This window comes from Bufo gargarizans, chromosome 8, assembly GCF_014858855.1.
Source record: "Bufo gargarizans isolate SCDJY-AF-19 chromosome 8, ASM1485885v1, whole genome shotgun sequence".
Lineage (NCBI taxonomy): Eukaryota > Metazoa > Chordata > Amphibia > Anura > Bufonidae > Bufo > Bufo gargarizans.
Window position 1 is genome coordinate 120,095,423 of NC_058087.1, and position 21,437 is coordinate 120,116,859.

Below are 21,437 nucleotides of genomic sequence, written 5' to 3' on the forward strand. Positions count from 1 at the left end.
ATTAAGTCTTTTTTTGTTAGAGGGTTCAAATACTTATTTCACTCAATGAAATGCAAATCAGTTGCTATCTTTTATTTAAAGTTATTTTTTCGATTTTCCTTTTGATGTGCTATCTGCCACTGTTACAATAAACCTACCATTGAAATGATACTGTTCTGAGACTTTTCATTTCTTTGTCATTGGACAAACTTACAAAATCAGTGAGGGGTCAAATAATTATTTCCTCCATTGTACGTTTTTTTTTTGGCAGATCCATTGTAACAATGCATGTTCTTGTCTGCAAAATGGACAAGAATAGGACACTTTATTTTTTTTTTTTTTTTTTTTTTTTGCGGAATGGACTTGAATGCATACGAATACGGAATGCACATGGAGTCATTTCCGTATTTTTTATTTTTATATAAAATTGTGATGACTTTACATTCCCCATATGTGTACTTCATGTTTAAATTATTTTGGGAATGATATTTTATTTTTTGGGGATGTTACAAGGCTTAGAAGTTTAGAAGCAAATCTTGAAATGTTTCAGAAATCCAATTTTTAGGGACCACTACAGGTCTGAAGTCACTTTGCAAGGCTTACATAATAGAAACCACCCAAAAATGACCCTATTCTATAAACTACACCCCTCAAGGTATTCAAAACTGATTTTACAAACTTTGTTAACCCTTTAGGTGTTGCACAAGAGTTATTGGCAAATGGGGATGAAATTTGAGAATTTCATTTTTTTGCCTAATTTTCCATTTTAACAATTTTTTTCCACTAACAAAGCAAGGGTTAACATCCAAACAAGACTGTATCTTTATTGCCCTGACTCTGCCGTTTACAGAAACACCCCATATGTGGCCGTAAACTACTGTACGGCCACACAGCGGGGCGTAGAGTGAAAGGTGCGCCGTATGGTTTTTGGAAGGCAGGTTTTGCTGGACTGGTTTATTTACACCATGTGCTATTTGAAGCCCCCCTGATGCACCCCTAGAGTAGAAACTCCCTAAAAGTGACACCATCTAAGAAAGTACACCCCTTAAGGTATTCAAAACTGATTTTACAAACTTTGTTAACCCTTTAGGTGTTGCACAAGAGTTATTGGCAAATGGGGATGAAATTTGAGAATTTCATTTTTTTTGCCTAATTTTCAATTTTAACCCATTTTTTCCACTAACAAAGCAAAGGGTTAACAGCCAAACAAGACTGTATCTTTATTGCCCTGACTCTGCCGTTTACAGAAACACCCCATATGTGGCCGTAAACTACTGTACGGCCACACAGCGGGGCGTAGAGTGAAAGGTGCGCCGTATGGTTTTTGGAAGCCAGATTTTGTTGGACAGTTTTTTTGACACCATGTCCCATTTGAAGCCCCCCTGATGCACTCCTAGAGTAGAAACTCCAAAAAAGTGACCCCATTTTAGAAACTACGGGATAGGGTGGCAGTTTTGTTGGTACTAGTTTAGGGTACATATGATTTTTGGTTGCTCTATATTACACTTTTTGTGCGGCAAGGTAACAAGAAATAGCTTTTTTGGCATCGTTTTTTTTTTTATTGTTATTTACAACATTCATCTGACAGGTTAGATCATGTGGTAATTTTATAGAGCAGGTTGTCACGGACGCGGCGATACCTAATATGTATACATTTTTTTTATTTATGTAAGTTTTACACAATGATTTCATTTTTAAAACAAAACATTTTTTTTGTTTCTCCATAGTCTAAGAGCCATAGTTTTTACAGTTTTGGGGCGATTATCTTAAGTAGGGTCTCATTTTTTGCGAGATGAGATGACGGTTTGATTGGCACTATGTTGGGGTGCATATGACTTTTTGATCACTTCCTATTACACTTTTTGTGATGTAAGATGACAAAAAATTGCTTTTTCTACACCGTTTTTATTTTTATTTTTTTACGGTGGTCACCTGAGGGGTTAGGTCATGTGATATTTTTATAGAGCCGGTCGATACAGACGCGGCAATACCTAATATGTATACTTTTTTTTATTTATATAAGTTTTACACAATGATTTCATTTTTTAAACAAAAAAATGATGTTTTAGTGTTTCCATAGTCTAAGAGCCATAGTTTTTTCAGTTTTTGGGCGATTATCTTAAGTAGGGTCTCATTTTTTGCGGGATGAGATGACGGTTTGATTGTTACAATTTTGGAGTACATGCGACTTTTTTGATCACTTTTATTATCTTTTTGGGGGAAGTAAGGTGGGCAAAATTTCAATTTCATCATAGTTTTTTATTTTTATGGCGTTCACCGTTCGGGAAAAGTAACATGACTGTTTTATAGATCAGGTCGTTATGGACGCGGCGATACCAAACATGTGTAGGGAATTTTATTTTTCTCATGTTTAATCAGTGATAAATGTGTTTTTAGATTTTTACTTTTTTTTTTACTTTTTTCACTTTTTTTTGGACCCAGACCCACTTGGTTCTTGAAGATCCAGTGGGTCTGATGTCTGTATAATACAGTACAGTACAATATATATTGCACTGTACTATATTTTACTTACACTGAACAGATCTATGCTTTCAGCACAGATCTGTTCAGCACCATTGACAGCAGGACGCCTGAGAGGCGTCCTGTTGCCATGGGAACCTTCCCCGTCTGCTCAGTTATGGTCAGAACTGCGCAGACGGGGAAGAGTAAGAACGGGGCTCTGGGGGGGCAGTCTGGGGGCTCTCTCCCTCTCCATCGGGGGGCTGCAAAGGTACAGCAGCCCTCCGATGGGAGAGGGAGGGAGCTCCCTGAGCTGTTAACCTTTTCCATACCGCGGTCCGTACGGACCGCGGTATGGAAAGGGTTAAACGGCTGACATCGCATCACCGATGTCAGCCGTTTATACCAGGGTGCCAGCAATGTGCTAGACGCCAACGATGATTATAATGGGAGGCGGGCGGGGGATCGCGATCCCGCCTGCCGCACCGCCCGCCTCCCGCAACTGCCGCACCGCCCACAAACCGCCCCCCTGCACCCCGCCACATAAATGAATTCAGGGGTGCAGAGGGGTTAAAAAAAATCGATTTGGGGCAATTTTTAGGTTTCTGATCCCTGCGGTCAGGGACCGCAGGGATCAGAAACTACATTGAGCGATCGCCCATAGTGGGGGTGCCGAAACTACCCGATCGCCGATACGGGGGGTCACAGGACCCCTCTCGGCATTGAGCCTGAGTGCCTGGCTGTGTGCAACAGCCGGCACTCAGCGCTGTCACCATGTCTGCAGACATGGTGACAGTTAAATGTAATGAGGAGTATACTAGTCATGGAGCGCTAAGTAGCAGTGCTCCATGACTAGTATACATGTGATAGGTATAGTAGATTGTCAGACTCTCCTTCTCTGATCGCTTCCCTGACAGGAATGGGGACGATCAGAGAAGGAGAGGCACACAGTCCCTCCCTAACCCCGCCTTACCTGCCCCGATGCGCTGCGATTGGTCCCTCTGCAGTATTGGACCAATCACAGCGATCGTGGGCGGGTCAGGGGTCTAATACAACTCCTTCCGGCTTCTCTGGTTGCCTAGCAACCCCACCACACCGGCTTCACTGAATCTTCAGCGCTTCGGTCCCTGCGCTGACAGTGAAAGCCGATCACGTACATTCACGTGGGGATGCGGTGAGGCACCACATTCCCCCACGTACATGTACGTGATATTGCGTGAAGGGGTTAATACCTCCAAAAATAGTAATTACTTTACATTCTCCATATGTCTACTTCATGTTTGGATCATTTTGAAAATGACATTTTATTTTTTGAGGACGTTAGAAGGCTTAGAAGTTTGCAAGCAAATCTTGAAATTTTTGGGGAAATTTCCAAAACCCACTTTTTAAGGACTAGTTCAGGTCTGAAGTCACTTTGTGAGGCTTACATAATAGAAACTGTCATGGTTTGAATCTCTCTGTGACAATGGACACACCCATCTGCCTCCCAGTCAAGCTCTTGAACTAATCCCTGCTTACCTCATTTGCATAGCCAATCAGAGGGGGTTTTACAATTTACCAATTGAAAGAGGTCTTCCAACTGACAAAATTCTTTATTGAATGCCCCACATATATTTATTTTGTCAGTTTGAACTCACATACAGCCTGACTGGTGTTAGTTCTGTGAGAATTAAAACGACACGAGCGGCCGTTTGAGGCGGAACCAGCAGATATTGTGGTCACATCAGGGAGTGCCGTGAGAGCAGAATAGAGCGAGCAGGGGCTGGTTACAGAAACCACCCAAAAATGACCCCATTTTGGAAACTACACGCCTCAAGGTGTACAAAACTGATTTTACAAACTTGGTTAACCCTTTAGGTGTTCCACAAGAATTAATAGAAAATGGAGATGAAATTTCAGAATTTCACTTTTTGGGCAGATTTTACATTTTAATCCATTTTTTTCTAGTAGCAAAGCAAGGGTTAACAGCCAAATAAAACTCAATATTTATTACCCTGATTCTGCGGTTTACAGAAACACCTCACATGTGATTGTAAACTGCTGTACGGGAACTAGGCAGGGCGCAGTAGGAAAGGAACGCCATATGGTTTTTCGAAGGCAAATTTAGCTGAACTAGTTTTTAGATGCCATGTCCCATTTGCAAAGCAAGGGTTAACAGCCAAATAAAACTCAATATTTATTACCCTGATTCTGCGGTTTACAGAAACACCTCACATGTGATTGTAAACTGCTGTACGGGAACTAGGCAGGGCGGAGTAGGAAAGGAACGCCATATGGTTTTTGGAAGGCAAATTTAGCTGAACTGGTTTTTAGATGCCATGTCCCATTTAAAGCCCCCCTGATGCACCCCTACAGTAGAAACTCAAAAAAGTCACCACATTTTGGAAACTACAGGATAAGGTGCCATTTTTTTGGGTACTATTTTGGGGTACATTTGATTTTTTATTGCTCTATATTAAATTTTTTGTGAGGCAAGGTGGATGTTTTGGCAACGTTTTTATTTTTTATTTTTGCAGCATTTACCTGAGGGATTAGGTTATGTGGCTTTTTTTTAGAGCAGATCGTAACGATCGCACGTGGATATAATACACAATAATAGCATTTTTGAAACCAAAATAATGATATTTTAGTGTGTTCATAATCTGAGAGCATAGCTTTTTTATTTTTTGATCAAGTCTCTTAGGTAGGGTCTAATTTTTTGAGGGATGAGGTGACTGTCTGGTACAATTTTAGGGGGTGGAATAAGCCTTTTTGATCACTTGCTGTTGTAATTTTTGTGATATAATGTGACAATTTTTTTTACAGTGTTCACCTGAGTGGTTAGGTCATGTGATATTTTTATAGAGCTGGTTGTTACGGATGTGGCAATACCTAATATGTATACTTTAAAAAAAAAAAAATACTTTAGCACAATAACTGCAGTTTTGAAGCAAAAAATAATCATATTTTAGTGTCTCCATTGTCTGAGAGCGATAGCTTTTTTTTATTTTTTGACCGATTCTAGGGTCTCATTTTTTGCGGGATGAGGTGACGGTCATACACCTTTTTGATTACTTGCCGTTGCAATTTTTGTGATGTAATGTGATATTTTTATAGAGCTGGCTGTTACGGACGTGGCGATACCTAATATGTACATATTTTTATGTATTTCACTTTAGCACAATAATATCAGTTCTGAAAAAAAGAAAATGATGTTTTTGTGTCTCCATGTTCTGAGAGCTATATATTTTTTTATTTTTGGGGCAATTGTTTTAGGAAGGGGCTAATTTTTTGCGGGATGAGGTTTTATTGATATCATTTTGTGGGGCATATACCTTTTTTGTCGCTTGGTGTTGCACTTTTTTATGTAAGGTGACAAAAATTGCTTTTTTTACACCGTTTTTATTTAAATTTTTTATGGTGTTTATCGGACAGGGTGGATCATGTGATATATTTATAGAGCCAGTCATTACGGACACAGCGATACCTAATATGTGTGGGTTTAGTTTTTTATTATAAAATAAGGGAAAAGGGTCTTTTTTCCGTTTTACTTTATTCATTTTATTACTTTATTAATTTTATTAAAAACACTTTTTTTACTTTTTTTTCTTTACTTTATTTATGATGTTCACTTTTGGGGGTCTGATTCCCACTGCAATGCATTACAATACACCTGTATTGTATTGCATTGCCTGTTATTATTATTGGGCAGACTAGATGGGCCAAATGGTTCTTATCTGCGACACATTCTATGTTTCTATGTTAGTGCGTGACACTGAGTCATACACTAAGGGCTGTTTCACACGAGCGGATGCCGTGCGTGGCATCCGCTCTGTGAAAGAGTGCCAAGAGCCGATGCAGACTGCACGGAGCATTATCAGTCATGTTTATGCTCCGTGCCTCTGCAGTCTGCATCAGGTCTTGGCACTCTTTCACTGAGCCGATGCCACGCATGGCATCCGCTCGTGTGAAACAGCCCTAACAGTCATACACTAACAGGTTGCCTAGGAGACCCAGCCTGAGGCTGGATCTCTTCAGAACCTGTAGAAGGCAGTTCCCGATGCTGTGCAAGGCATTGGGCTACCTTGTGTTGCATCGGATCCCCGCCACAGCAGTGGTGCCCACGCGATCACTATGACGTACTATTACGCCAAATTGCGGGAACGCAGTGGTTCCCATGACTAAGTAGTACATCATAGGTCTGGAAGGGGTTAAAGGAAGTTTAACATTCCACATAAAACAGCAAATATGGTAAAAAAAAACACCTAAATAAGTACATCAAATGATAAAATCTGAACTCAAATTGTTTGCTAAGGACAACAAGGCCAGTTGTTTCTTTTACATTAGGGTGATTTTAAAAAATAAGAAGCACAAGTCTCAAGAAATTTAGCATCTTCTGGCAGTCAATGCACCAGAAAAATATGAGCTGGCATAGAGTTTGGCTATAATTACCAGTACCTGCCATTTAATGGTGTAAATTATAGTAATTCTGTCAGGCCCCAATACTACACCACTCTCACTAAGCCCCACCTACATTACCCCAAATGTCAAGAGTGGCATTCAATGGGAAAAAAAACACATTTCTTTGCAAAATGAAACTTTTTGGTATATAGGCTTTGATAAATTCCCTGCATAGCATTGATTAATCACCCAAGTACACTATATGATGTAAAAATTCTAATCTTACCTCTGAGCATTTCCCAGTGTACAAAAGAATCAATTAAAGAAAAGCCCTGCTTGAAGTAATAAGTAGTCATTTCCAGCCAGTCTGCTTCAAGGGCACTGACTGTTGTGCCTTTTCGAGACACTTTCATTGAGAGGTTCCCTTCAATGTATTTGCAGCCACTTACATCATTTTCCAGGATGTTAAATACAGCATATAATGTATTTCCTAGTGAGAAAAGGAAAGAAGTTAAAATTGTAAGTAAATTCTATTCACAGCGTGTGAATCGGGAGCTTGTTCCTAGCTATCTTCCCTGACGAGGAAGGAAATAAGCTCTACTTTGGAAGGAACAAAATAGTTTTTATGCCGTTGGATATTTCTCCTGGTGAAACATTGGTGGCAACATTGCAAGAAAACCTTCCCATGTTCATTGTTAAGTTTGTGCAACATAAATTTTAATTAAGAGGGTTTTATGACATTTTTTTTTATGTTTTTCCCCAAGAAACAGCACCTTTCATATTCATGGGATCTGCATGGTGCACAACCCATTCACTTCTTCACTGTATAGGTGCAAGTGATACAGTGGAGGAGGTGACAAAGCAAAAAGGGTGGCACAATTGGAAAGCAGATGGATCTATACATTAGGTACATTAGCCGAGAGGGGTTTAAATGAAAGTGAGGGATTTTGTGCTTTTCTGTAAAGTGGTATTTTTTATGGGCTTTTAAACGTATATTCGTGTTTTAATAATGATTTTATTGTATTTTTGTTCACAGATGAAAAAATGCTGGTTAATTTTCTGGGTGAAAAGCATGAAAAAAAAAAATATAAGAGTGAAACGTATGAAGATTTACCCTGCCATGATATTAAAAATATGATGTTGCACTATATACAGGTGAAACTCGAAAAATTAGAATATCGTGCAAAGTTTATTTATTTCAGTAATGCAACTTAAAAGATGAAACTAACATATGAGATAGACTCACTACATGCAGAGCGAGATATGTCAAGCCTTTATTTGTTACAATTTGGATGATTATGGCTTACAGTTTCTGGAAACCCCAAATTAACAATCTCAGGTACACTTTGCTTAAGGGGTATGGATTAATTAGCTGACTAGAGTGTGACACTTTGAGCCTAGAATATTGAACCTTTTCACAATATTCTAATTTTAAGTTACGTTATTGAAATAAATGAACTTTTGCACGATATTCTAATTTTTCGAGTTTCACCTGTGTATTTTTAGTGGATTATTTATTGTTGAATATTTAGGGCATGATTACACTTCATAGTGTGGTTATCTGTTGTACAGCACATTTAATATGGATTGGCATATACTTTATTTATTGATACAAGTAAGAGAAAAGGACGGCACTCACCCCTTCTTTGCGCTGAATCAAGACTTCTTTATTGGCAGTGGTGAACGGACACAGACAACAGAATGCAACCAGGTGAATATTACTTTACTTTATTTATATTGAATTGATTTTATTAATTATGTCTAAATCGCTGGTCTTCATTAATGCTCCCCTATGTCTCTCGGCTTTGTTTTGCCTTTTGTATCACTGGCTTCGGGCGGAGGTGCTATTAGCTGACAGTATGACCTCATAGATACTTATCACATGATGCAGCCCAGCTATTTTCCATTGGTGATAAGACACATAAAAACCACTAAGAATATACGCAAAACACACGTCAAGGTGGCCTGCAAGAGGGTGAGGTTACATAGCTCTGCCAAATAGCACCATAGTAATTATGTTTATCAAGTGCTTTTCACGGTAAGATCGCAGAGTCTAGACATACTATTTGGTGGTTATTAATAATTATTATTTGTCATGGCTCTATAGCTCCCATATTACGACAGGGGTTGATCATTTGTCCTGCATATTATAAGCCTTGCATGTATTTATGATTTCTTGGCATTGCTGAGTGCATTGTACATATTTGGCATAATAACTGTGTTTGAAATCGTCAGGAATTTTATTTGGATCCCTGTAAAACTATTAAGTATTGATGATTAGTTTTATTGTATATTAATAGAATTATATTTTATGGTGAATATTAAAGGCTCTTTTTGCATTTCTTTTTAAATATTGTTATTATATTTTGAGCTATTCCCAGTCCCTTTGTAGTAACATACTTCACGTGAGAAATTGTAAAGACATGCTAAAGAGCTCAGATTATACCTTGACATTTCCTTAATTTTGTTAAAGTCCCTTCATCCGGGAATACAGAGTCTTGTATGCCATCATTTCCTAAATGGATTTCTTCATCAATTCCACTTTCTGAAGAATGCCCACTGATTGTTCCCTCTGTTCGCCTGTTAGCATCCTCATTAGAGTTTTTGCTGCTGTTTTGCTCCAGTTTTTGTACATCCACCAAGGTGTTTGTAGACTGATGAAAGTGCTTTGTTATGAATCCAACAAACCTCATGCCTTTTCTGGATGCGTCATTCACCTACACAAAAGCGTTACACATACAAACTATTTACTAAACTTTTTAACCATTTAAATACAATAGAAAATAAAAATAATACTGGGGGGGGGGGGGGGGGGGGTATTGAGTATTGAGTCATTTATCAAACCAGATTCCACCTTTCATTTTCCAACAGAGCTGTCAAAAATGAAAGGTGGAATCTGATTGGTTGCTATAGGCAACTAAGCCAGTTATGAGTGTCAGAATATGGCAATGCATAAAACATTTAGATGTTTTTTTAAAATAGTAAAACGTAATAAAAGCTGTATAAATTTATTACCGCTGTAATTGTAATGAGACAGAATTACACATGCAAAATGGGAGCAAAACCGAAAGTGTTGTGTTTATATTTTTTTGTCAGTGTAGGTGGTCATGTCATTTCACACAGAATTGTATTTTTTTCCAATACGAGATATGGTAAATGGTGCAATTGAAAATGTACTTTCCCACAAAAGTTCTCATATGGCTATGTGAATGAAAAGGTAAAAAGTTTTGGCTCTTAAAAGGCAAGAAGGAAAAATGCAAAAGCGGAAATGAACCTAGTCTCAAAGGGAAGAAATGCAAACATTTCCAGGCTAACTAAGAGGCAGTTAGAAAGAGAAATGTGCAATGTAAGGGCTCATGCACATGGCCATTGCCCAGTCCACATACAGTGGGTCCGCAATACACGGGCACCGGCCGCATGCACCCAAGTGCTCATGCATCATGAATCCGGACACATTCACTTGAATGGGTCCGCAATCCAGAAGATGCGGTGCGGCATGGAGGCACTATGCAAAAAAGAAGTGCTTGCGGACGGTCGGATGCGGATCGCGGACCCCATTCAGGTGAATGGGTCCGCGATCCGCATGCGGTAGCCCCACAGTTAGTGCCCGTGCATTGTGGACCCAATTTGCGGTCCGCAGCACAGGCCTGGCCAACACATGGTCGTGTGCATGAGCCCTAACTCAGCAATGGATAGTACAGATTTCCCTTTTTGTGAAGCTTCAAATACTAAGATTTTAACTTTTGAATGTTTTGGCAGATACTAAACATACGGTATGCTTATACAGATTATTTTTTTATTGTTAGAAGCAAGAATTATTTCACTTTTTTTGTCTATCTTTGAGGCTAGGGAATAGTGTCTTGTTGTATCTTGATTTATGCAGAATACATCTGCTAATACTACATAAGATTGTATTGATCCTGATGTAAGGGAAACTCTTAGTGTCCAGCTAGCTACTGCCGGTGGATTGCTGGGTGCCAGTTTTACAGAATACAAGGCGATCCGGACAGTGACAGGTTTGCAGAATACATGGCCATCCGAACAGTCAGAAGGCCTAGTTGCTCAACTGATCAGGAAGCCCCAGTGTGTATGCCAATTTTAGCAACTCACCCTCTATTTGATTTTTCCTTCTGCTGTCTGGTACTGGCCAGTGGCATACCTCCAATGGAGGTAGACGACACAGCTGCTATGCCCCAGGTCATCACAGATCCTTTAGTTTTCTGAGTCTCCAGACTGCACTGATGACAGGGGAATAGGGGAGGGAGGACCCACGGTGCAAGAAAGGTCCCTCTCCCTAATTACATTCAATAAAGGCTCTTGTCCAGATTCCCCTGTCATCAGTGCAGTCTGGAGACTCAGAAAACTAAAGGACCTGTGATGACTTCATCACAAGTCCTGAACTAGCTAGAGGATAGTGCAGAACTGCACAGAGAATTGTGTAGTTCTCAGGCTAGGAAGGTACAACTGCCAGGATCTGCGATGACATCCTCACAGGTCCTTCAAATCCAACAGCATGGAGAAGAACTGCAAGAGATGCTCTCCACTGAGTCTAGAATGAAGTGCGTAAAATAAGGTCCTCTCCTTTTCTCTTTATGTGTTCCTATTCTCTTTTTTTTTTTTTTTTTTTTTACTCAGACGTGGTAACTCATGTCTCATTGATTCTCATACCTCAAAATTGTCACATTATACATTATAATTGAGAAGTACCACATACATCACTTATATATAATACTGCATACAACTGCAACCCCCATATCTCATGTACCTCACACAGTGACCATAATGTAAAACTGACCACATATATCTGTACTCACTGCATCTATTATGTGTACCTCTCACATCAGCACACTGCTGTGCATATATATACTGTATATATAAATATATTGTGGGGATTCACTCTGGTAGATAGCAGATGCAGTATAGAGGCAAAGTACATAGTTCTTGAATCAAACAGCGGTGTTTATTCACACATTGGTGTATCACAAAATGCAGATAAGGTGTATCACAAAATGCAAGGAAAGTCCATAAACAATAATAGTAATCTTTTATCCTGGGTGTTAATTCACACCGTGTTATCAGTTCAGTCCATAGGCGGCCTATTCGCCTTTAGAGGGGCCCGAGTTCTCCAGCCCGGCTCAAACCTCAAATCCCAGCACAGCCCTCAGTTCACAGCACACAGACTCCTGAGCTTCACTGTTAGAGGGAGGTAAATCCACACACCTGGCAGTGCTGGCTGGTTTTTATGCCTGGCAAAACCCAGCCTGGAACATGGGAAGTAGTCACCCACCCAGCACTTTGACTCCCAGTAAGAGCTGTCCTGGATCAGCTATGACAGCCATGCTAAATCTCAAGGTGTCAATTAGCAATAGCTGATGCTGACACATAAAATACCGGCTCTTACTTCACCGAGGCCAGGAACCTCGGTGACACATACCTTCCATCCATGATGATTCCAGGTACTTTCTTCTATTATATATATATATATATATATATATATATATATTGTGGGGATTTGCTCTGGTAGACAGGCTTGCTGATGCAGTACAGAGGCAATGACAACATCTTTAACTTAAACAGTGCAGTGTTTTATTCACACATACGTAAAGTGACAACAAAAAAGGCAGTTTCAGGGGAAAAACAGTCACCTTGAGTCTGGTGTTTGTTCACACCAGACTGCAGCACAGTCTGGGTGAAGCAGAAGTCCACATGCTTTTTCACAAACAATATAGCATGCCTTAGTCCCGGCCCAAACTCTCAGGCTCCAACACCCAGACTGACAAAGCTCCACTATCAGATGGTGGGTAATCCACACAGCTGAGACTGCTGGCTGGGTTTTTATCCAAACCAAAACCCGGCCTGGAACGGGGGGAACAGCCACCCAACCTGCACTTTGGCTGCTCCCAGTAAGAGCCTGCCCGGATCGGCTTTATAAGCCACACTAAAGTGTCATTTAGAGTCAGTCAGCACTAGCTGCCGCTGCCACTTAAAATTACCGGCTCTTACCTCACCGAGGCCAGGAACCTTGGTGACACATATCTTCCGTCAATGACGGCCCCTTGCGCTTTCCTACATACCTCCCCCTTTGTTCAACCCTGAGGGGGTGAACACCCACAAGACAGTGTACCCGGGACATGGCATCTGCATTACCCTGTAACCTGCCTGCCCTATGTTCCATGGAAAACTTGAAGTTCTGTAGAGACAAAAACCACCTGGTGACCCGAGCATTCCTCTCTTTGGCTTCGCTCATCCACTTGAGAGGGGAGTGGTTGGTTACCAGATGGAACTTTCTTCCCAACAGTTAATAGCGGAGAGACTCGAGCTCCCACTTGATGTCCAGGCACTCTCTCTCCACTATACTGTACCTAGTCTCGGCTGGGGTAAGTTTGCGGCTCAGGAAAACAATGAGATGCTCCTCCCCATTGATGTCCTGAGAGAGTACAGCTCTGAGGCCTACTTCAGAGGCATCTGTCTGTACCACAAACTCCCTCTTGAAGTCGGGTGCAACCAACTCCGGGGACTCACACAGGGCCGACTTCAGAGCGGAGAAAGCCTTTTCCACCTGCTCATTCCACTGGACCGTCACTGACTTGCATCCCTTCAAAAGGCCTGTCAATGGTGCGGCGACAGTAGCAAAATTGGGGACAAACCTCATATAGTACCCCACCATAACCAGGAACAACTTTACTTGCCGAGTAGTGACAGGTCGGGACCAATTCCTAACTGCCTCTATTTTGTTTACCTGAGGTTTAATAGTGCCGCGCCCAATTACATACCCCAGGTACTTGGTCTCTTCTAACCCTATTGTGCACTTTTTCGGGTTAGCGGTTAAGCCAGCCTTCCAAAGGGAGTCCACTACAGCCTGTACTTTAGGTAGGTGACTTTCCCAGTCGGTGCAGTGGATAACGATATCGTCCAAGTACGCCGAAGCGTACCAACGATGTGGACGGATTACAATGTCCATTAGCCTTTGAAACGTGGCGGGAGCGCCATGTAGACCAAAGGGTAATACCTTGTACTGATACAACCGCTCTGGCGTGATGAAAGATATTGTTTCTTTTGCAGCCTCCATCAAGGGTACATGCCAGTACCCTTTGGTGAGGTCTAACACAGAAAAACACCGGGGTTGGCCTAACTTCTCAATAAGCTCATCTACTCGGGGCATGGGATATGCATCAAATTTGGACACCTCATTAGGTTTGCGGAAGTCGTTACAGAAGCGCAATGTCCCGTCCGGCTTGGGTATTAAGACTATCGGACTGGCCCATTCACTTTTTGAATCCTCAATGACACCTAGCTGTAGCATCAGCTGCACTTCCTCTGCGATGGCTTGTTGCCGAGTCTCGGGTACCAGGTACGGTTTTAATCAGAATTTTGCATGAGGCCCAGTGATAATGTCATGTTGGATTATGGAAGTGAGTCCAGGAAGGTCTGAGAACACATCTGTGTTCCGACTAACAAACTCCCTGGCCTCCTGAGCCTGTTTAGAGGAGAGGCTTTCAGCAAGTTTCACTGTGGCAGCCGCTTCCCTTTCTTCAGACAGAGGGACCGAATCCGCTTTCCTAGAAACCCTGGATGTGGGCTGTCAGGTTTCCCGTTCTTTCTTGGTTTGAGAAGATTCACATGGTACACCTGCTCTGGATTTCGCCTACCCGGCTGATGTGCCTTGTAATCTACCCGTCCAATTTTTTCAAGTACCTCGTAGGGCCCCTGCCACCTAGCTAGGAACTTACCCGATCACCCAGGTTAATGTTCTGGACCCGAGCCTGCCGATTATAGACCCTACTCTGGGCTTGCTGCACTGCCTCCATATGCTCCCTAACCAGAGGTAACACTGTTTCCATCTGTCCTTGCATCTGGGTGATATACTCAACAACACTTTTGTGCGGTGTGGGTTGTTGTTCCCACGCCTCTTTGGCGACGTCCAACAGACCGCGAGGGTGTCTGCCCTATAGCAGTTCGAAGGGCAAGAAACCCAGTAGAGGCCTGGGGCACTTCTCACACTGCGAACATGAGATAGGGCAGAAGAAGGTCCCAGTCCCTCCCATCCTTAGACACCACTCTTTTTAACATATTTTTTAATGTTTGATTAAACCTTTCTGCCAGGCCATCTGCTTGCGGATGATACACGGACGTCCGTAACTGTTTTATGTGGAGCAACTTACAGAGTTCCCTCATGACCTTGGACATAAATGGGGTCCCTTGGTCAGTCAGAACCTCCTTAGGCAGACCCACTTGAGAAAACATCTCCATTAACTCCTTAACTATGAGTTTGGCTCATGTATGACGCAGTGGCACCGCCTCCGGGTACCGAGTGGTATAGTCGAGGATGACCAAGATGTGTTGGTGCACTCTAGCGGACTTCGGTACTGGGCCTACGATCTATAGTGATCCGCTCGAATGGGACCTCAATAATCTGGAAAGGGACCCGAGTACTACGGAAATGTGGCTGGGGGCTGGTTATCTGGCAGGTTGGGCAAGACTTGCTGGGGCAGTAGAACCGCTGTAGAATCCGGTCCTGCGTTTTCTGCTGGCCCAGGTGTCCCCCAAGAACATGTTGGTGGGCTAACTCCATCACGAGCTTGCAATACGCCTTGGGCACCACCAGCTGTTCAATATGCTCACCCCATAGTTTATTTACCTGATACAGCATCTCCTGTTGAACCACAAAATGGGGGAACATAGACTCAGCCCTCAACTACTACCACATTCTCCCAGGCTCAGGATCGAGTCAGGTCCTGGTGCTGTGCTGTACCAAAATTATCCCCAGAGACAATGAGGTCTTAGGGGGCTTGTCTCCCCCTCTTCCACTGATGTGGCGGTCACCCCTACTGCTGGCCCTTCTGACTCAGGTTCCCAGGGTTATGGCCTCCCCGCTGAGCCAGGCCACTCTGCTAGGGTTACATCTGTCTCCTGGGTATCGGTAACTTTCGTGTCCAGCCAGAGTGCCGGGAAACCTGGGAAGTCTCTCCCAATAAACTCATACGGTAACTTTGTGGCGACAGCCACCTCATGCATCCACCTGCTGGCCACCGTTGACAGAGAGACCAGGGCAGTAGGATATTCCTTTAAGTCCCCATGAATGCAGACAATGCCGACTGTTCGGCCAGTATACTCGCCGGGCCACACCAGGGCAGCTCTTACCAGGGAAACCAGACTACCTGAATCCAGCAGTGCCACCGCTAGAGTGTCCCCCACTTCCACCTGGCACAGGTGACTATTGTCTATAGTTTTGGAGGTACTTGTGGCACATAGCTTCCTGGCATACAATGAGTGGCGGTTCCCCCCGATGGAGACAGTCAGCTCTTATATGTCCAGGTTCGTGACACAGCCAGCAGACCACTGGGGTTGGGTCTGCAGGGGGTACGTCCCGGGCAGATTTGGCTGGCACCAGCCACCGTGTTTGGAGTGGAGATTTCCAGGGTTTAGCTGGCCCGCTCCCAAAAGAACCCCCCTGCAGATTTCTGGTGGCCTCATATCGCTCCAGCAGGTCGACCATCTCCAAGGCATTATTCAGAGACACCTGGCCGATCCAGTGCTGGAGAGGGTACAGCAAAGCCATCCAAAACACATCCGCCAACAGTCGATCCAACATAGCAGTGGGAGTCAATATGTCAGGCTGCAGCAATTTTTGCAATCGGTGCAGCAGATCGTAATATAGTGGTCTGGTAGGTTCAGCCAGAATTCCCACTGATGCACCCTCTCGGCCCAGACCAATACATTCACCCCGAGTATCGCCAGGATCTCACCTTTTACTGTCGGGTAGTCGGCCGCTTGATCATTGGGGAGATCAAACAATACTTGCTGGGGACCAGATGCCAGGAATGGAGCAACGACCTCAGCCCACTGGTCTGGGGGTAACTTTTCTCTCACGGCCACTTTTTTGAAGACCGCCAGATAGGTCTTGATCTTCTGAATCGCGGCGCGGACAGCTTTCCAGGCATCGTGGACATTCTGGAACGCTCCTGCAGCCTGCAATGCCATTATATGTTGCAATAGCAGCTGGTTAGTTTCTTGTTGCTGCTTTTTAGCCTCCCACTGCTGCAAGTTAGACTCCACGAGGGCCTTTATGACTGCCTCCATTTTGTCAGGGGACACACGTCGTAACTTTGCTGGCTTAATGTAGGACATGCACTTGTTCCGGGGAAAAACAAAATTATTTCGGCCTTCAGGCCTGTCTCACTGCGTTTGCATGCATCCTCCACCAATTGAGGGGATTTGCTCTGGTAGACAGGCTTGCGGACGCAGTACAGAGACAATGACAACGTCTTTAACTTAAACAGTGCAGTGTTTTATTCACACATACGTAAAGTGACAACAAAAAAGGCAGTTTCAGGGGAAAAACTGTCCCCTTGAGTCTGGTATTTGCTCACACCAGGCTGCAGCACATAAGTCCTTGGGTGAAGTAGAAATCCACATGCTTTTTTACAAACATTATAGCATGCCTTAGTCCTGGCCCAAACTCCCAGGCTCCAAGACCAAGACTGACAAAGCTCCACTAAAAAAAGGAGGGTAATCCACACAGCTGAGACTGCTGGCTGGGTTTTTATCACCAAACCAAAACCCGGCCTGGAACGTGGGGAACAGCCACCCAACCTGCACTTCGGCTGCTCCCAGTAAGAGCCGGCCCGGATCGGCTTTACAGCCACAGTAAATAATCAATAGTGTCAGTCAGTAGTAGCACTTAAAATTACCGGGTCTTACCTCACCGAGGCCAGGAACCTCGGTGACACATATCTTCCGTCAATGACGGCCCCTTGCGCTTTCCTACAATATATATATATATACAGTTGTGGCCAAAAGTTTTGAGAATTACATAAATATTGGAAATTGGAAAAGTTGCTGCTTAAGTTTTTATAATAGCAATTTGCATATACTCCAGAATGTTATGAAGAGTGATCAGATGAATTGCATAGTCCTTCTTTGCCATGAAAATTAACTTAATCCCCCCAAAAAACTTTCCACTGCATTTCATTGCTGTCATTAAAGGATCTGCTGAGATCATTTCAGTAATCGTCTTGTTAACTCAGGTGAGAATGTTGACGAGCACAAGGCTGGACATCATTATGTCAGGCTGATTGGGTTAAAAAGGCAGACTTGACCTGTTAAAAGGAGGATGATGCTTGAAATCATTGTTCTTCCATTGTTAACCATGGTATTGTATCTAGTGTTAAGCGATTCAAAGCATCTTAAGTGGAATTAGATCTGGAACAATTTGATTAGCAACAAATCCGAATTTCCTGGCGCTTCTTGATAACGAATACATTTTTTCCTAAAATGGCAGCTATATGTGTTAGAAGGTGACAGTAAGAAGGCCGGGAACAAGCGATTATCCATAATAGTGCAGCTAGCCAATCAGTAAATGGCCATCCCCTGTGATGTCACAGCCCTATAAAAATCCTAATCTCGCCCAGTCCCAGCAATTTTACAGTGAACTGAGCATAGGGACACATGTGTCAAGTGCTAGGGACAGTGTTTATCAAAGCTTAAATCGTTGAATATTGCATAGGGAAACTGCAGGGACAGTATAGGGAGATCATAGGGAGTGTTTTTACACACTGTAGAGAGAGCATAGGGAGAATTCAGGGACAATTCAGGCTGTGTAATCTGAAGTTGAAGGATCCATAGGAGACAGCTCAGTTTCCATCAATCCCTGAACAGAGCTATCTTATTGAACAGTGTCTACCTTCTTTAAAGGGGTCATCTCATGATTAATGTAAAAAACGAAAGCAGTCATATAGTACATGACAATCTCTTTCTAACAAAGCTAAAACCAGCCCTGTACCTCACATGGATCCAGAGATCTCTCCATTCATTGCTGTGATGTATTTATATCAAGCTGGCAGCACAAGGGGAGTACCTTTTCTGCTGTCAAGGTGGTTTGTCCATGCTCTCCCTATCACAGCTCAGGAGGCAGTAGAAGGATGAAACTGAGCATGTGGGGAATTCTTAGTGAGCAGGTCAAAGAAATAAGAAAAAAAAACAGCAGATGGCGCTATACAGAAAATTTTTATTTAATAACTCAGTAGCTATGCTAAATGTTTAATTACGTGCAATTACAAAAGAATTCAGATCCAGGCGTTGCTTTTAAACCTGCAAAATATTTTTCTTGGGACAACCCCTTTAATAGATAAGCAATTATATTACTCCTTCCTTCTTAAATTGGGGTGAATAAGCTAATTTAACTGTTTTTGGGTTGCCCCCCTTCTTAAAAAGATAAGCAGATCTATTACGCCTTGATTCTCAAATTGGGGTGAATAAGTATTGTAATTTACCTGTTATTGTGGTTTACACCTTGTTTAATACATATGTAATTCAATTAGGTCATGATTTTCAAATTGGGGTTAATAAGCTGTGTAATTTAACTGTTATTGTAGTGCCCACCTTGTTAAATAGATGGCTTTGATTCCCAAATTGGGGTCAATAGGCTGTCTAATTTTACTGTTATTGGGGTGCCCACCTTGTTTCTTAGCTAATCCCCGGGTGAAGAGGATGCTTTATCATCATCATCATCATCATCATCATCATCATTATCATGTGGTGAGGGTGGCATATTAGCAGGATGCAAGAGTGGCTGTGAGCTAGGAGGGTGGCAGAAGTGTGAGATCTAGAGCCCGGGGTAGACCATCTGCTACTCAGGAGCCTACTTGTCCGGAAACAACTAATGGTGCATGGCTTCATAGAGGCAGTGGCAGGTAGTCAGCAGTTGTGGGGGTAAAATGCCATACTCGTCAGTGAGGGAATTTTTCATCAAGTTGTGGGAGGACGTCAGCGTGACGTATGTAGGATCTGTGGGCAGAAAGTGAAGCGCGGCCAGGGTGCCAATGTTGGCACCACAGCCCTGCATCAACACATGGAGCATCACCATAAAGTAGCTTATGTTGAGCAGAAGGTGGGCCAGTGCTTGAGCCTGTCTGTGTCTGGTACAGTTCATGGCAGCGTCAATATGTGGAGCTGCAACTATAGTTAAAGAAAATATATGTCCTTTATGGCCCACTGGGTAAATGTAGTTCCTTCCCAGGCACACCAGCAACTTGGCCAGGTGATGGCAATGCCGCCTCCGCGTTCTGATGCTGGGATTCCAGCACTGATGTCCTCCTTTGCCTCCTCATCCACTACCTTGTCCTCAGCCTCCACTGTAGGCACACTTCTAAGTGGTCCCCCAGCATACCACTTATGCAGAGCACGGCAGTGTCAAGCTGTTCTGCACCTGGCCAGCCTGGGCGAACGGAGTCACATTGGAGATGAACTGCTCTGCACAGGGCTGGGACAAGGTCCACCACCAACAGAGGCTGAGCTGCCCAAGTGCGCCCCCCCCCGCCAACTTGTGGAGTCTTTTTACTAAATACTTACTGTTGTAATCACACACAAATATGCACAGTTTAATGCACCAATTAACTGTAGCTGTAAACAAATGCACAACCTCTTTAGATCCATATAAAGATAGAAATAAAGTGCAAAAACAAGTCATATAAGACAATAACCACATAATCTTAATATAAATAAACATAATCCTGTCAACAATTTTTTCGGGTTCTTCTGGTGGATTAGAAGAAGGGAAAACATTGACCTGTAAGACTAGGTTTACACTTTGGTTATTTGCTGAGTAAACCCAGCAGTTATTGTATGGTGATCCAAAATCATGAGCCAATCCTACTTTCAGATAAGGTATCAAAAAAAGATCTGCACCTCTTCTGTGTTTTGAACCTGTAACTGACCAAATAAGTGAATTGTGAACTGAGTTGAATAGTGACACATGCCGATACACACATCCGTGTACTGTATATCACCTGCCTGTCATACTGACGCAGAGTAATGCATCATTCACACATCAGTGTTTCCATCAGTGATTGTGAGCCAAAAACAGGAGTGGAGCCTCCACAGACATAAGGTATAAGGGAAAGCTCTGCACCTGTCCTGTGTTTAGAGCCGCACCTGGTTTTGGATCAAAATCACTGATGGAAATCACTGGCCAAAATACTGAGGTGTGAATGAGGCATAACTGTTTTACTACTAGAAATGACTAGCTATGCATGTCTCTGCAATGCACAGTGATGTACACCGAGATACACTCTCCCTGCAGGACCAGATATAGCTGAATTAACACTCTTCATGACGAATTAATGCGGAACTAAGCAAATTGTGGGGAAAAATTCGGCAAAGTGTCCAAACCTAATTTTTGAAAACCTCTGATCTCTAAATTATAACAGATGTAGTGTATACAGATATATAGTATATTTAGCAGTGTACTGATACAGTATGTGAGGTACAAGGTATAATAGATGCAGTGTGTACAGATGTATAGTATATACAGCGTACCTGATATGTGAGGTAGAGCAGGGCTGGGGCAAGGAATTTTGGTGCCCTACACAGATGAGGCAAATGGCACCAAATTAACTCCCCCCCCCCCAACAAAAATGGTAGCCCACCTCATCCTAATAAGACACCTCAGCCGAGAACCTCATAATACACACCTCAGCTTCTGCAGAGCATCATAATGCACACCTCAGCTTCTGCAGAGCATCATAATACACACCCCAGCTGCTGCAGAACCTCATAATACACACCTCAGCTGTTGTGGAACATCTTATTAGACACCTCAGCCGCTGCAGAATATCTTA

General features: G+C 42.9%; 1 protein-coding gene across 1 annotated transcript in view; it reads right to left on the minus strand.

Annotated features, from left to right (window-relative positions):
- RFTN2 (raftlin family member 2) overlaps positions 1–21,437 on the minus strand; it is a 220,911-nt gene that overhangs the window by 71,456 nt on the left and 128,018 nt on the right. The window contains exons 4-5 of the mRNA XM_044303233.1: positions 9,266–9,536; positions 7,106–7,309 (exon numbers count right to left, since the gene is read on the minus strand). Of these exons, the coding sequence (XP_044159168.1) occupies positions 7,106–7,309; positions 9,266–9,536 (475 nt within the window). The remainder of the gene's footprint in view (positions 1–7,105; positions 7,310–9,265; positions 9,537–21,437) is intronic.